This window comes from Schistocerca gregaria, chromosome 3 (genome assembly GCF_023897955.1).
Source record: "Schistocerca gregaria isolate iqSchGreg1 chromosome 3, iqSchGreg1.2, whole genome shotgun sequence".
Classification (NCBI taxonomy): Eukaryota; Metazoa; Arthropoda; class Insecta; order Orthoptera; family Acrididae; genus Schistocerca; species Schistocerca gregaria.
This window is the reverse complement of record NC_064922.1, coordinates 393528230-393544505: the sequence shown is the minus strand read 5'-3', so window position 1 is coordinate 393544505 and position 16276 is coordinate 393528230. Positions and strand designations below refer to the sequence as shown.

Genomic DNA, 16276 nt, shown 5'->3' with positions numbered 1-16276 from the left:
GTATTTCCGTGGTTAATGTCAACCAATGTGTAAAAAAAAATAAATGGAGAAATTGCTTTTGCAACTGGCATCCAATTACTCAATTAAATGATATGAATGTAATCTAAAATCAGTAAGTTTGATAAAATCTGAAGAGGTCGTCCATCTCAGCTTATCAGTAGGAGACAATTCGCAGCAGAGTGATAGCCACTTGAGAAGGAGCGCCAGTGACTGGTGGGAAGCAGCTTAGGCCCTAATCGTCAGTCGCTCAGTGCGGTCCGGACAGGCTGCAGCGGTTCACAAGCCAGTGGTTGCAGTCGAGGCTTCATTAACTCCACAGCGGTAAGTGAGACCTTCTGCGTAAATCTAAGCGAATGACGGTGTCCTTCTGCTTTGAGATTTAAATTCCTCACTTCACTTCAATTTTTCCTTAACTGGGACGACCAAGAAAACTCATCTACTTAATGGCGGGTCGAATATCCATATATTCGCATAAGTTAAATAGACCGAACGCAACTTGCAAACCAGCCTTCAACATGCGTGGAGGAATACTAATACGAGGACATGCTGAAAAGTAATTCCTTTTTTCTATGAGAAAACAGACGATTCTAAATAAGCCAAACGTTGTTAAAATCGTACATCTTACACTACTGGCCATTAAAATTGCTACACCACGAATATGACGTGCAACAAACGTGAAATTTAACCCACAGGAAGATGATGCTGTGATATGCAAATGATTAGCTTTTCAGAGCATTCACACAAGGTTGGTGCGGATGGCGTCACCTACAACGTGCTGACATGAGGAAAGTTTCCAACCGATTTCTCATACACAAACAACAGTTGACCGGCGTTGCCTGGTGAAACGTTGTTCTCATGCATCGCGTAAGGAGGAGAAATGCGTACCATCACGTTTCCGACTTTGATAAAGATCGGATTGTAGCATATCGCGATTGCGGTTCATCGCATCGCGACATTGCCACTCGCATTGGTTGAAATCCAATGACTTAGTAGAATATGGAATCGGTCGGTTCAGGAGGGAAATACAGAACGCCGTGATGGATCCCAAAGGCCTCGTATCACTAGCAGTCGAAATGACAGGGATCTTATCTGCATGGCTGTAACGGATCGTGTAGCCACGTCTCGATCCCTGAGAGAACAGATGGGGACGTTTGCAAGACAACAACTATCTGCACGAACAGTGCAACGACGTTTCCAACAGCATGTATTATCAGCTCGGAGCGCATGGCTACGGTTACCCTTGACGCAGCATCACAGACAGGAGCGCCTGCAATGGTGTACTCAACAACGAACCTTGGTGCATGATGGCAAAATGTCATTTTTTTCGGATGAATTCAGGGTCTGTTTACAGAATCATGATGGTCGCATCCATGTTTGGCGACATCGCAGTGAACGCACATTGGAAGCGTGTATTCGTCATCGCCATGTTGGCGTATCACCCGGCGTGATGGTATGGAGTGCCATAGGTTACGCGTCTTGGTACGACCCGTGGCTCTACCCTTCATTCGATCCCAACGAAACCCTACATTTCAGCAGGATAATGTACGACCCTGGCCAGCACATTCTCCAGATCTCTCACCAATTGAAAACGTCAGGTCAATAGTGGCCGAGCAACTGGCACGTCACAATACGCCAGCTACTGCTCTTGATGAACTGTGGTATCGTTGTGAAGCTGCATGGGCAGCAGTACCTGTACACGCCACCCAAGCTCTGTTTGACTCAATGCCCAGGCGTATCAAGGCCGTTATTACAGCCAGAGGTGGTTGTTTTGGGTACTGATTTCGCATTATCTGTTGTTGTTGTTGTTGTCTTCAGTCCTGAGACTGGTTTGATGCAGCTCTCCATGCTACTCTATCCTGTGCAAGCTGCTTCATCTCCCAGTACCTACTGCAACCTACATCCTTCTGAATCTGCTTTGTGTACTGATCTCTCGGTCTCCCTCTACGATTTTTACCCTCCACGCTGCCCTCCAATGCTAAATTTGTGATCCCTTGATGCCTCAAAACATGTCCTAACAACTGATCCCTTCTTCTAGTCAAGTTGTGCCACAAACTTCTCTTCTCCCCAATCCTATTCAATACCTCCTCATTAGTTACGTGATCTATCCACCTTATCTTCAGTATTCTTCTGTAGCACCACATTTCAAAAGCTTCTATTCTCTTCTTGTCCAAACTAGTTATCGTCCATGTTTCACTTCCATACATGGCTACACTCCAAACAAATACTTTCAGAAACGACTTCCTGATACATAAATCTATATTTGATGTTAACAAATTTCTCTTCTTCAGAAACGCTTTCCTTGCCATTGCCAGTCTACATTTTATATCCTCTCTACTTCGACCATCATCAGTTATTTTACTTCCTAAATAGCAAAACTCCTTTACTACTTTAAGTGTCTCATTTCCTAATCTAATTCCCTCAGCATCACCCGATTTAATTTGACTACATTCCATTATCCTCGTTTTGCTTTTGTTAATGTTCATCTTATATCCTCCTTTCAAGACACTGTCCATTCCGTTCAACTGCTCTTCCAAGTCCTTTGCCGTCTCTGACAGAATTACAATGTCATCGGCGAACCTCAAAGTTTTTACTTCGTCTCCATGAATTTTAATACCTACTCCAAATTTTTCTTTTGTTTCCTTTACTGCTTGCTCAATATACAGATTGAATAACATTGGGGAGAGGCTACAACCCTGTCTCACTCCTTTCCCAACCACTGCTTCCCTTTCATTCCCCTCGACTCTTATAACTGCCATCTGGTTTCTGTACAAATTATAAATAGCCTTTCGCTCCCTGTATTTTACCCCTGCCACCTTTAGAATTTGAAAAAGAGTATTCCAGTCAACATTGTCAAAAGCTTTCTCTAAGTCTACAAATGCTAGAAACGTAGGTTTGCCTTTTCTTAATCTTTCTTCTAAGATAAGTCGTAAGGTCAGTATTGCCTCACGTGTTCCAACATTTCGACGGAATCCAAACTGATCCTCCCCGAGGTCTGCATCTACCAGTTTTTCCATTCGTCTGTAAAGAATTCGCGTTAGTATTTTGCAGCCGTGGCTTATTAAACTGATAGTTCGGTAATTTTCACATCTGTCAGCACCTGCTTTCTTTGGGATTGGAATTATTATATTCTTCTTGAAGTCTGAGGGTATTTCGCCTGTGTCATACATCTTGCTCACCAGCTGGTAGAGTTTTGTCATGACTGGCTCTCCCAAGGCCGTCAGTAGTTCTAATGGGATGTTGTCTACTCCGGGGGCCTTGTTTCGACTCAGGTCTTTCAGTGCTCTGTCAAACTCTTCACGCAATATTGTATCTCCCATTTCGTCTTCATCTACATCCTCTTCTATTTCCATAATATTGTCCTCAAGTACATCGCCCTTGTATAAACCTTCTATATACTCCTTCCACCTTTCTGCCTTCCCTTCTTTGCTTAGAACTGGGCTGCCATCTGAGCTCTTGATATTCATACACGTGGTTCTCTTCTCTCCAAAGGTCTCTTTAATTTTCCTGTAGGCAGTATCTATCTTACCCCTAGTGAGATAAGCTTCTACATCCTTACATTTGTCCTCTAGCCATCCCTGTTTAGCCATTTTGCACTTCCTGTCGATCTCATTTTTGAGACGTTTGTATTCCTTTTTGCCTGCTTCATTTACTGCATTTTTATATTTTCTCCTTTCATCAATTAAATTCAATATTTCTTCTGTTACCCAAGGATTTCTAGCAGCCCTCGTCTTTGTACCTACTTTATCCTCTGCTGCCTTCACTACTACATCCCTCAGAGCTACCCATTCTTCTTCTACTGTATTTCTTTCCCCTATTCCTGTCAATTGTTCCCTTATGCTCTCTCTGAAACTCTGTACAACCTCTGGTTCTTTCAGTTTATCCAGGTCCCATCTCTTTAATTTCTCACATTTTTGCAGTTTCTTCAGTTTTAATCTACAGGTCATAACCAATAGATTGTGGTCAGAGTCCACATCTGCCCCTGGAAATGTCTTACAACTTAAAACCTGGTTCCTAAATCTCTGTCTTACCATTATATAATCTATCTGATACCTTTTAGTATCTCCAGGGTTCTTCCACGTATACAACCTTCTTTCATGATTCTTAAACCAAGTGTTAGCTATGATTAAGTTGTGCTCTGTGCAAAATTCTACTAGGCGGCTTCCTCTTTCATTTCTTAGCCCCAATCCATATTCACCTACTATGTTTCCTTCTCTCCCTTTTCCTACACTCGAATTCCAGTCACCCATTACTATTAAATTTTCGTCTCCCTTCACTATCTGAATAATTTCTTTTATTTCATCATACATTTCTTCAATTTCTTCATCATCTGCAGAGCTAGTTGGCATATAAACTGGTACTACTGTAGTATGTGTCTGCTTCGTATCTATCTTGGCCACAATAATGCGTTCACTTTGCTGTTTGTAGTAGCTTACCCGCATTCCTATTTTCCTATTCATAATTAAACCTACTCCTGCATTACCCCTATTTGATTTTGTGTTTATAACCCTGTAGTCACCTGACCAGAAGTCTTGTTCCTCCTGCCACCGAACTTCACTAATTCCCACTATATCTAACTTTAACCTATCCATTTCCCTTTTTAAATTTTCTAACCTACCTGCCCGATTAAGGGATCTGACATTCCACGCTCCGATCCGTAGAACGCCAGTTTTCTTTCTCCTGATAACGACATCCTCCTGAGTAGTCCCCGCCCGGAGATCCGAATGGGGGACTATTTTACCTCCGGAATATTTTACCCAAGAGGATGCCATCATCATTTAATCATACAGTAAAGCTGCATGTCCTCGGGAAAAATTACGGCTGTAGTTTCCCCTTGCTTTCAGCCGTTCGCAGTACCAGCACAGCAAGGCCGTTTTGGTTAATGTTGCAAGGCCAGATCAGTCAATCATCCAGACTGTTGCCCCTGCAACTACTGAAAAGGCTGCTGCCCCTCTTCAGGAACCACACGTTTGTCTGGCCTCTCAACAGATACCCCTCCGTTGTGGTTGCACCTACGGTACGGCCATCTGTATCGCTGAGGCACGCAAGCCTCCCCACCAACGGCAAGGTCCATGGTTCATGGGGGGGGTGCATTATCTATGCATTATCTATGCACCCAAATTGCGTGAAAATGTAATCACATGTCAGTTCTAGTATAATATACACTCCTGGAAATTAAAATAAGAACACCGTGAATTCATTGTCCCAGGAAGGGGAAACTTTATTGACTCATTCCTGGTGTCAGATACATCTCATGATCACACTGACAGAACCACAGGCACATAGTCACAGGCAACAGAGCATGCACAATGTCGGCACTAGTACAGTGTATATCCACCTTTCGCAGCAATGCAGGCTGCTATTCTCCCATGGAGACGATCGTAGAGATGCTGGATGTAGTCCTGTGGAACGGCTTGCCATGCCATTTCCACCTGGGGCCTCAGATGGACCAGCGTTCGTGCTGGACGTGCAGACCGCGTGAGACGACGCTTCATCCAGTCCCAAACATGCTCAATGGGGGACAGATCCGGAGATCTTGCTGGCCAGGGTAGTTGACTTACACCTTCTAGAGCACGTTGGGTGGCACGGGATACATGCGGACGTGCACTGTCCTGTTGGAACAGCAAGTTCCCTTGCCGGTCTAGGAATGGTAGAACGATGGGTTCGATGACGGTTTGGATGTATCGTGCACTATTCAGTGTCCCCTCGACGATCACCAGAGGTGTACGGACAGTGTAGGAGATTGCTCCCCACACCATGATGCCGGGTATTGGCCCTGTGTGCCTCGGTCGTATGCAGTCCTGATTGTGGCGCTCACCTGCACGGCGCCAAACACGCATACGACCATCATTGGCACCAAGGCAGATGCGACTCTCATCGCTCAAGACGACACGTCTCCATTCGTCCCTCCATTCACGCCTGTCGCGACACCACTGGAGGCGGGCTGCACGATGTTGGGGCGTGAGCAAAAGACGGACTAACGGTGTGCGGGACCGTAGCCCAGCTTCATGGAGACGGTTGCCTTTTGTTTGGTCGGCGCAAGGGCGTTGTTATGATGCTCAACGAAGTCCTGAGCCAGAAACTAGAAGACAGGCATTGTACATCATGGACAGATTTTATGCAGCAGTTCTGAGAGTGTACGTTGGAAGAGCAGTCGTGAGAGATTCTGTGTCCTCCCACAAGCGTCTCGCGAAATGGTCACAGCGCGAAAGTCAGTGAAATTGGGGCCCACACGGTGGTTTATCGACAATCGTTCTTCCCACACAGGTGAGAAAGGTGGGATGAAAAATTGTGAGTGGTACCGGAAGTACGTTCTGCCACATACATTATGTGATCAAAAGTATCCGGACATTTGGCTGAAAATGACCTACAAGTTCGTGGCGCCCTCCATTGGTAATGCTGGAATTCAATATGGTGTTGGCCCACCCTTAGGCCGGCCGCGGTGGCGGTGCGGTTCTAGGCGCTTCAGTCCGGAACCGCGAGACTGCTACGGTCGTAGGTTCGAATACTGCCTCGCGCATAGATGTGTGTGATGTCCTTAGGTTAGTTAGGTTTAAGTAGTTCTAAGTTCTAAGGGACTGATGACCTCAGATGTTACGTTCCATAGTGCTCAGAGCCATTTGAACCATTTTGAACTCACCCTTAGGCTTGATGAGAGCTTTCACTCTTGCATGCACACGTTCGATCAGGTGCTGGAAGGTTTCTTGGGGAATGGCAGCCCATTCTTCACGGACTGCTACACTGAGGAGAGGTATAGATGTCGGTCGGTGAGCCCTGGTACCAAGTCGGCGTTCCAAAAACATCCCACAGGTGTTCTATAGCACTCAGGTGAGGACTCTGTGCAGGCAGGTCCATTAACGGGATGTTATTGTCGTGTAACCACTCCGCCGCAGGTCGTGCATTATGAACAGGTTCTCGATCGTGTTGAAAGGTGCAATCGCCATCCCCGAATTGCTCTTCAACAGTGGGAAGCAAGAACATCAATGTAGGTCTGTGCTGTGATAGTGCCACGCAAAACAACAAGGGGTGCAAGCCCAATTCATGAAAAACACGACCACACCATAACACCAACGCATCCGAATTTTACTGTTGGCACTGCAGACGCTGGCAGATGACGTTCACCGGGCATTTGCCATACCCACACCCTGCCATCGGATCGCCACATTGTGTACCTTGATTCGTCGCTCTACAGAACCTTTCTCCACTGTTCAATCGTCCAATGTTTACGCTCCTAACGCCAAACGAGGCGTCGTTTGGCATTTACCGGCGTGATGTGTGGCTTATGAGCAGCCGCTCGACCATGAAATCCAAATTTTCACACCTCTCGCCTAATTGCCATAGTATTTGCAGTGGATCCTGATGCAGGCCGGCCGCGGTGGTCTAGCGGTTCTAGGCGCGCAGTCCGGAACCGCGCGACTGCTACGGTCGCAGATTCGAATCCTGCCCCGGGCATGGATGTGTGTGATGTCCTTAGGTTAGTTAGGTTTAAGTAGTTCTAAGTTCTAGGGGACTGATAACCACAGATGTTAAGTCCCATAGTACTCAGAGCCTGATACAGTTTGGAGTTCGTGTGTGATGGTCTGAATAGATGTCTGCCTCTTACACATTCCGACCCTCTTCAACTTTCGGCGGTCTCTATCATTCAACAGAAAGGTCTGCCTGTACACTTTTGTGCTGTACGTGTCCCTTCACGTTTCCACCTCGCTATCTCATCGGAAACAGTGGAGTTAGGGATGTAGAAATCTCGAGGGACAGGCGTATGACAAAAGTGACCACGTTCGAAGTCCGAGAGTTCCGCGGGGCGCCCCATTCTGCTCTCTCACAAAAATGTCGTGTGACTAGGGCCTCTCGTCTGGTAGATCGTTCACCGGGTGCAAGTCTTTCGATTTGACGCCACTTCGGCGACGGGCGCGTCGATGGGGATGAAATGACAATGATTAGGACAACACAACACCCAGTCCCTGAGCCGTGAAAATGTCAGACACAGGGCCCTTAGGATCGACATTCTGTCGCGCTGACTACTCAGCTACCAGGGGCGGACTTTCTCTCATGATGTCTTGTGACTACTGAGGTCGTTGATATGGCGTACCTGGCAATAGGTGGCAGCACAATGCACGTAATATGAAAAACGTATGTTTTTGGTGGTGTCCAGATACTTTTGATCACATAATGTACCTTAACGTGCCTAGAAGAGCATTGTCGTAGATGTAGTGAGAGCGAGAGAAATTTAACATTGGCAGGCCGATATCAGCGGGTGTATAGTTGAGATACACAGATAAACAAGCCTATTTGAGTGATGTTTGGAGGTAGATATTGCAGAAGTGCGGATCAACAGTTTCTTCCACTGACCATATAATGCAGCCGTATGCATGCGTGCTACAACGTTTCCGTGACGTGCGGATGGAGTTCGGCGCTGTTGGTATTATGCGTAAGGTTTCCTTCGCTAACGGTCTTGGGAAGGTCCCAAGGCGCTTGATTTTAAATTACAATTACGTTTGTCGCTTCTCCGGCAGCCAGCACGTGTTCTGGCGAGTGCAGGTAGGCTATAGGAAGAGAGTAACGGGCCGAATTCTCCAGATTTTGTGCGGATACATCAATAACACCACAGCGCCTTAACGCTCACAATACTTCCTCATTCGGGTTCTAGGTAAATCATTTTATGGTTCTAGAGAGAATTATAATATCCTGCCTAATAATTCTTCTTTTAGGAGGTGGAGAAGTCGTGAATATTATCCGACAGACTGCATGAACATCGGTTATAAGTAGGAGGAAATGAAGATGGAGAACGACTTAGGGACCCGTCGATTCTTCCCATTGAAATAGGAGCCAAATTGACCACCTCCCTCCTTCCGTGTAGTCTTCATTGCTTGTTGATCCAGGAGTTCTGAATGCACTTCCCGAAGGACACCTTAGACTATTTTATGTAAGAATCTCTGGAAGTGGTCAATACAGCGCTAGAGTGTAGTATGAGACCCGAACAATAAGGCTTTTAACTACATTATCGACAAGAAAAGAGACATGGATTTGCTGCAGGAGATATAAACGAATAAAGTCAGTACTCATGTATTCAGTTTCCTGGATTTTGTACTATTTCATCATAATTATAAAAGCACCACAGGTAACTAAAATAGAGGAGCTAAGTGAAATTCTGCTATCCTCACTCCTGTCTTCGATCACTACCAACCGCGATTTTCGTGAGAATAGTTTATTAATTCCCGCTAGACGTAAATATATGTGCATGCCGATCTGCTTGTTTTGGAAACATGCTTGTTTGTACAAAAAAAAAATCATTCCTTCCGGACCACCATGTAAGAGCAGGGGCGGGCTACAGAACTGTCGCATATGGCAGTAAGTGCAACAGTACTGACCGATTCAGGGTAAGGAAGAGCTGCAGCAAATGTTACTGCTGTCACAATACGTAAGAATAGTAAGTTTATAAATAGCGTTTGTTCGTCTTTCCCTCTTCTTCTTTTGTATTTTTCTGTTCTTAGGAATCTGAACAAAATATTTGTAACTTTTCACATTTGTCACAGTAATAAATCTGTATAGCATAATTTACACAGTAAACCTTCGGAGAGGAAATGATTGTTCTTATACTGATTCTGTGGAGTCAACAGTGCTGCTGTCTTACTGATGCTTCATCAAACTGTGGCAGTAACTTTCTTGTGTTTCTCCTCTATTTGCAGATGGACAGCATGAGAGCAATAACTGCCGAGCACGACGCTACGAAAAACATCACAGAGGCGGAACTGGCCGATCAGAACCATAACGAGTAAAGTATCTTTTCTTTTCCAATAAAAAAAATGAACTGACAATTTTGTAGCTACTTACACCACGTAATTCAGAAAGGACATCGTCTGTCGAGTGTTACCTTAGCTTCTTGTACTCAGCAGTCTATGAAAGTCACCCTAGGATGCCTACAGACGCTCTACTAAATTTTTTATGCCATTTCTGCATATATAATTCTTAAAGAACAGATCTATTCAAGATTTTATGTTAAATAAACATCTCTACTATTTTTATTAACAATTTCCCTGAGGTGATAAAAGTCATGAGATACCTCCTAACATCGTATTAGACCTCCTTTTCCCGGTGTAGCGGAGAAAATTGAGGTGGCGTGGACTCCACAAGTCGTCGGAAGTCTCTAGCAGAAATACTGAGCCATGCCGCCTCTTGGTTTTTCTGCACAAACTGACTTTTTCCAGTAAGTCCCATGTCTGGGTGGCTAAATCTTTCGCTCGAACCACTCACGAGCAATTGTGGTCCGGTGACATGGCGCATTGTCGTCCATAAAAATTCCATCTTTGTTTGGGAATTAAAGCCCCTGAATCGCTGCAAACAGTCTCCAAATAACCAAACATAACTATTTCCAGTCAATGATCAGTTTAGTCCGATCAGATGATCCAGTCAATTCCATGGAAAAACAGCCCACACTATTATGTAACCACCACCAGCTTGCACAGTGCCTTGTTGACAACTTGGGACCATGGCTTCACGGAGTCTCGAACTCTACCATCAGCTCTTACCAACTAAAATCGAGACCCACTTGCCCAGGCTACGGTATAGGTCCAGTCGATATGGCCACGAGCCCAGGACAGGCGCTCAAGCTGGCGACGCCGCTGCTACGGTCGCAGGTTCGAAACCTGCCTCGAGCATGGATGTGTGTGATGTCCCGAGGTTAGTTAGGTATGAGTAGTTCTAAGTATAGGGGGCTGATGACCTCAGATGTTAAATCCCATAGTACTTAGATCCATTTGAACGATTTTGTCTTGCTGTTAGCAAAGGCACAAGCGTCGCTCGTTTGCTGCCATAGCACATTAGCGCCAGATTTCGCCGCAGTGTCCTAACGGATACGTAAGTCGTGCGATAACCTTGATTTCTGCAGTTATTTCACACAGTATTGCTTGTCTGTTAACACTGACAACTGTAGACCAACGCCGCTGCTCTCTGTCGTTAAGCGAAAGTCTTCGGCCACTGCGTTGTCCGTTGCGAGAGGTAATGCCTGAAATTTGGTATTCTAGGCACACTCTTGACACTGTGGATCTCGGGACATTGAATTCCCTAATGATTTCAGAAATGTAATGTGCTTTGCGTCTAGCTCAAACTACCATTCCGCATTCAAAATCGTTCAATTTCCGTCGTGCGGCGTACTCAAGCCACACATCTTTTCACATGAATCACCTGAGTACAATAACACATACGCCAATGCGCTCCCCTTTTATACCTTATGTACGTGATAATAGAGCCATCTGTAAATGTGTATATCGCTATAGCGTGACTTTTGTCACCTCAGTGTTGCTAGTTCCTATTGACACTGAAGGCAAAACCATGGGCCAATACAAATTAGGGATCAAACGGAAATCAGAGTGTATAAAACTGAATAGACAAATCAGCTTCGGCGTATACTTTGATTATACGTGAATGAACTTGTGAAACAACGTTCTTTACGACCTTGTTTAATGGTGACGTAGAGTCCTAAAAAAAATATTATGCCCAGAATGCTAGTATTGTCTCCTCCAATGTGTTAAATCAATTAACAGTGTAATTATTTAGTACCTTGATATCAGCAACTGGACTGTGTGGCTGATCTCGGCGGAGGTTCGAGTCCTCCCTCGGGCATAGGTGTGTTTGTTTGTCCTTAGGATAATTTAGGTTAAATAGCGTGTAAGCTTAGGGACTGATGACCTTAGCAGTTAAGTCCCACAAGATTTCCCACACATTTGAACATTTGAACATACCAGCTCCTGTGGACGCCACTGTGAACTTTAAGCAGCGGATTTGTATGAACTGACACGAGTGTGTAACAATCCTTTCCAAGGACACTGGTTACTTCAACAACCGAAGAACAGATACTTGATATGATTGGATTGCCATTCCATGTGTTTTCCATCTGCTTACGTAAAATTTCGAATGTAATGCTCCAAAACGTCATCATTTTATGTCTGAGTTCCCATGATTCCAATAGAGCTACTCTTAACATCGCGATAGCCGCAAGATAGACGCCATTTCAAAGAAGCACACCTAAGCATCAGAATCGATTTATTTCTATAATATTGCACCATTTATTCCGTGTACTCAATTCTCTGCGAATATACTGATGAAATAAAAAATCTTAACACCAAGAAGGAGTTGTGTGACACAGACGAAAGTTGGTAGCCGTGTTTTTACATCTAAAACACATTTCGCGCCAGTCGCAAAATACAGGCGCTGCTAGCGCCACTATGATGATGCAAATCAGGTTTGCTGTAAATACACCCTGCGACGCCCGCGGGCGTTAGTTACCATCGAAATTGGATGTGGCGAGTTGATGTTAGTCAAAAACGCCCTTAAGGAAACAAAGACGCCATTATCAACAGCTCACGGAGTTTGAACGAGATCATGTGATAGGGCTATGAGAAGCTGGATGTTACTTCTGCGATACTGCAGAAATATTTGGCAGGAATGTATTCACTGTATACGATTGCTGCCAACGGTGGTCACGAGCATGTACCGTGGCAAGAAGACCGAGCTCCGGACGGTCACTTGGCACTGCCGAGACCATTTGCTGTAGTTTACAAACAATAAAGCTTTTTGCTGCTCCTGAATGTCTGCCGCGCGGCATTAGCCGTGCGGTCTAGGCCGCTGCAGTCATGGACTGTGCGGCTGGTCCCGGCGGAGGTTCGAGTCTTCCCTCGGGCATGGGTGTGTGTGATTGTCCTTAGCATAATTTAGGTTAAGTAGTGTGTAAGCTTAGGGACTGATGGCCTTACCAGTTATGTCCCATACGATTTCACACACATTTGATCATTTTTAAAGAATGTTTGCAAAATAAAAAAGAATTTGCCATCGCCAGCCTCACTAGGTCACGTCCCACAGCTTACTGGTTAAGCGCCAGTGAACGCAGCTACGACCATCTAGTTTCATCATTAAGCTGTTTAGTGATACTGTTCTCAGACTTGAAAAAGTCTAATTGTTGCAGCTACTACATGCGCATCTCTTCACACTTTCCACAGGATTTGGACTGTCAGAATGATAATTCTTTATTTACGATGTCTTTTTTAAGCCTAAACAGGCTTCATCATTTTTATGCTAGAACTGCAGTACACTTTATTAATGCAATTTACAATTAATGCTTAAACGCTTTTTCAAAATACGCTGACAGAAAAAAGTCGCAAAACCAAAAACAATTACTGATGTACAGAAATGAAATTTTATGAATGCATTTGTCTACCTAACACATTTACATGATTAACATTGCATGATCACAGTTTAATGTAAGTGCGAGATAAAACATTCCAAATGTGAAATGCTCGTACATTAGTAACCGGTATAACCGCCAGAATGTTCAATCCAAGCATACGAACGTGCATGCTATGTGTTGTACAGGTGCCGGATATCAATTTGTGGAATGGAGTCCCGTGCCTGTTGCACGTGGTCAGTTAGTACAGAGACGGTTCGTGCTGTTTATGGATGATACTGCAGTTGTCATCCGATGATGTCCCATGTGTGGAGACAGATCTGGTGGTCGAGCAGGCTAAAGCAACTTGTCGACCCTCTGTATGGCGTGTTGAGTTCCAACAGCGGTATCTGGGTGAGCGTTATCCTGTTAAGAAACACCCACTGAAATGCTGTTCTTGAATGGAAGCACAACGGATCGAATCACCAGACTGACGTACAGATTTTCAGTCTGGGTGCTTCGGACAACCAGGAGGATATTTCTGTTGTCATACGAACTCGCACCCGTCACAATAACTCCACTTGTAGCTCCAATGTGTCTAGCTTGCAGACGGGTTGGCTGCACCACCCGCAAGTGGCCTCCTTCTAAGAAAAACACGGCCATCTCTGGCACCGAGGCAGAAGCAGCTTTCATCAGAAAAAACAACAAACCTCCACCCTGCCCTCCAATGAGCTCTCGACTGAAATGCCGGTGGTTTGGGATCATCTGAATTCACTCTACAGGACGTCTGGCTCGGTGCTGTCCTTGAAGTAACCAATTTGTAACAGTTAGTTGTATCACTGTGATGCCAACTGCTGCTCAGACGCTGCTGCAGATGCGGTACGATGCGCTAGAGCCATACGCCGAACATGGTGGTCTCCCCTCTCGACAGTTCCAAGTGGCCGTTTGGAGCCTGGTCTTCTTGCAACCGTACATCCTCATGACCACCGCTGCCAGCAATCATGTACAGTGGCCACACGCCTGCCAAGTCTTTCTGCAGTATCGTAAAACGAAGATCCAGCGTCTCATAGCCCTATTACACGACCTCGTTCAAACTCAGGTCTTGATAATGGCGTCTTTGTCGCCTTAAAGGCCTACTTGACTAACATCAGCTCACCACTTCTAATCTCAAACGTGAGTACCGCTCACTATCGTTACAGCTTGTATTTAAAGCATACTTATTTGCATCCTCATAGTCGCACTGCTACCGGTTTATGCGATTTGAGCGACATTTGAATAAACATCATCTTCCAGTTGTCGAAACACGCCTAATAATTTTCGTTTATTTCGCCCAAGTCTTTGTTGGTGTTGCGTTTTTTTTTTCGTCAATGTAATCAATAATTTTAACCAAGTAATCTGTGAGAACTTGGTGGCTTTCTAATACAGAATATCACTTGTTAACAAAACTTGGTCCAGTTTTTTAACGTGGGCATTGGTTTCCAAGCTACACCTTCTGTTCCCGGTCTCTTTATAATTTTTTACTGTCTTCTCTACCCAGTCATCCAGCTTCAAGCATTTCTTCTTCATTTTCTTCCCTTCATGATTCATCTCCAACTTCATGTGCATGCAGTTTTCCTCTTCAAGCATTCCGTAATTGTTGATTCTAGATTGAGAGCTTCAAATTACATTATTTATTTTGTTGTGACACCCTTCGAAGGCATTCGGAGACTGTTGCTTTTACCGTAGTAATTCCATACTGCAGTGGGGATCTCAAAAAATGGATAGCGTCTTCCATTATTAGGAGTTTGCACATGATCTCAACTCATCCATTACTTCCTTCCTACACTTTTGCTATTATGTGCTCTGCGCAGATGCTGACATGAAGTCTTAAATGTTCTTTCTGATGCTACTCCTCAGTCAGACCAAGGTCTTAAAATTTCTCCCACAAACCCTCCTTCATATGGAAATAACTTATTTTACTTCAGGGGAAAACTTGACAAGTGGCCGATATCACAGTTGCCTCTAAATCAACATTTACTTTTTTGGACACCACTCAGGAACTAACTGCTTGTTTAATCAGACGAAACAGATGAACAGAGGTGTCTGTCCTCTTACTAGGGACTGGGCAAATAGAACAGGAAAAACGTTTGTTTCGTCACTCAGGCCGACTACGTTTGCGTGGACAATGTAGATTTGTGCCTACTGCTTGCTGCAGCTGTTGTAGTTCTATGCATAAAAAAAAAGGAAGACTATTTTAAGCTTTCTTTTTCTTTGCTTCCATTCGATATGATTATTCTCTTCTCTAATCTATTGTCTTCTAGAAGAAAACTACTGTCATCATCAATTTCAAAACAGATCGTGTGCTCATTCGGTTGCTTTTAAATTGGGATGTAAAGTGTGGGTGAAGCAAGAGCTGCTAGGGAGAAGAGTGGTACGGAGGATGTATATTTTGAAAGAAGTGTCTATCCTCAACGTGGATAGTTATTTATTTTCTGAAGAGGAGGTACAGGTAGCACTAGCGATGCTCCGCTAAGTGCTTCATCACTGTACAAAAAAGGTTGTCAGAAATAAGCAGAGCCATTAGTTCATTATATAATAAAACATCTACAGAAACTACCTTTCGTCATTATAAACATAAAAGAGTTCAAACAAAATTCTTTTTCATTCTGAAAGTTAGTTATGCAGTAATGTTGATGACGTTGAGGGTGGGAAACTAGCTAATATGGGACTGAGCTCAGGGGTAATGGCTTTAGAAAGGTTGGGAAACACTGATATAGTATGTACCTTGTTTTCCCTTCAGCGTTCTCAACAGCTCGTGGTGGGAAACGTTTCGTGGGACTTGACGCATTGGGAATAGCGGCAAATCACTGTCCACATCATGCAGAGTAATACGACACATTAAGTATTCCTCTAAAACCTACCCCACTTCAGAATCTGCCTGCAAACCTTTGATATTATGCTCAGTCTGTCGATTTCCTTATCAGACAGCCTTCAATAGGCAGAGGGTACTGCATGGCATTCCCATACAAATTGTTTGCTCCAAGTCCACGATGCAACTTAAATCTTCAGATGCACTGAACTGCTCATACATTTGGAGGTTAGTTGCTTTGTGTGCCAATGGACACATTGATAACGTTCATCACG

General features: G+C 44.4%; 1 protein-coding gene across 2 annotated transcripts in view; it reads left to right on the top strand.

Annotated features, from left to right (window-relative positions):
- Positions 1–16276, top strand: part of LOC126354829 (proton-coupled amino acid transporter-like protein CG1139) — a 190747-nt gene that overhangs the window by 91591 nt on the left and 82880 nt on the right. The window contains exons 1-2 of one of the 2 annotated variants that reach the window (XM_050004773.1): positions 248–321; positions 9684–9769. In XM_050004773.1, the coding sequence (XP_049860730.1) occupies positions 9684–9769 (86 nt within the window). In that variant the 5' untranslated portion in view covers positions 248–321. Of the gene's footprint in view, positions 1–247; positions 322–9683; positions 9770–16276 lie in introns of those variants that run through there. The other variant, XM_050004772.1, reaches the window with a different exon arrangement.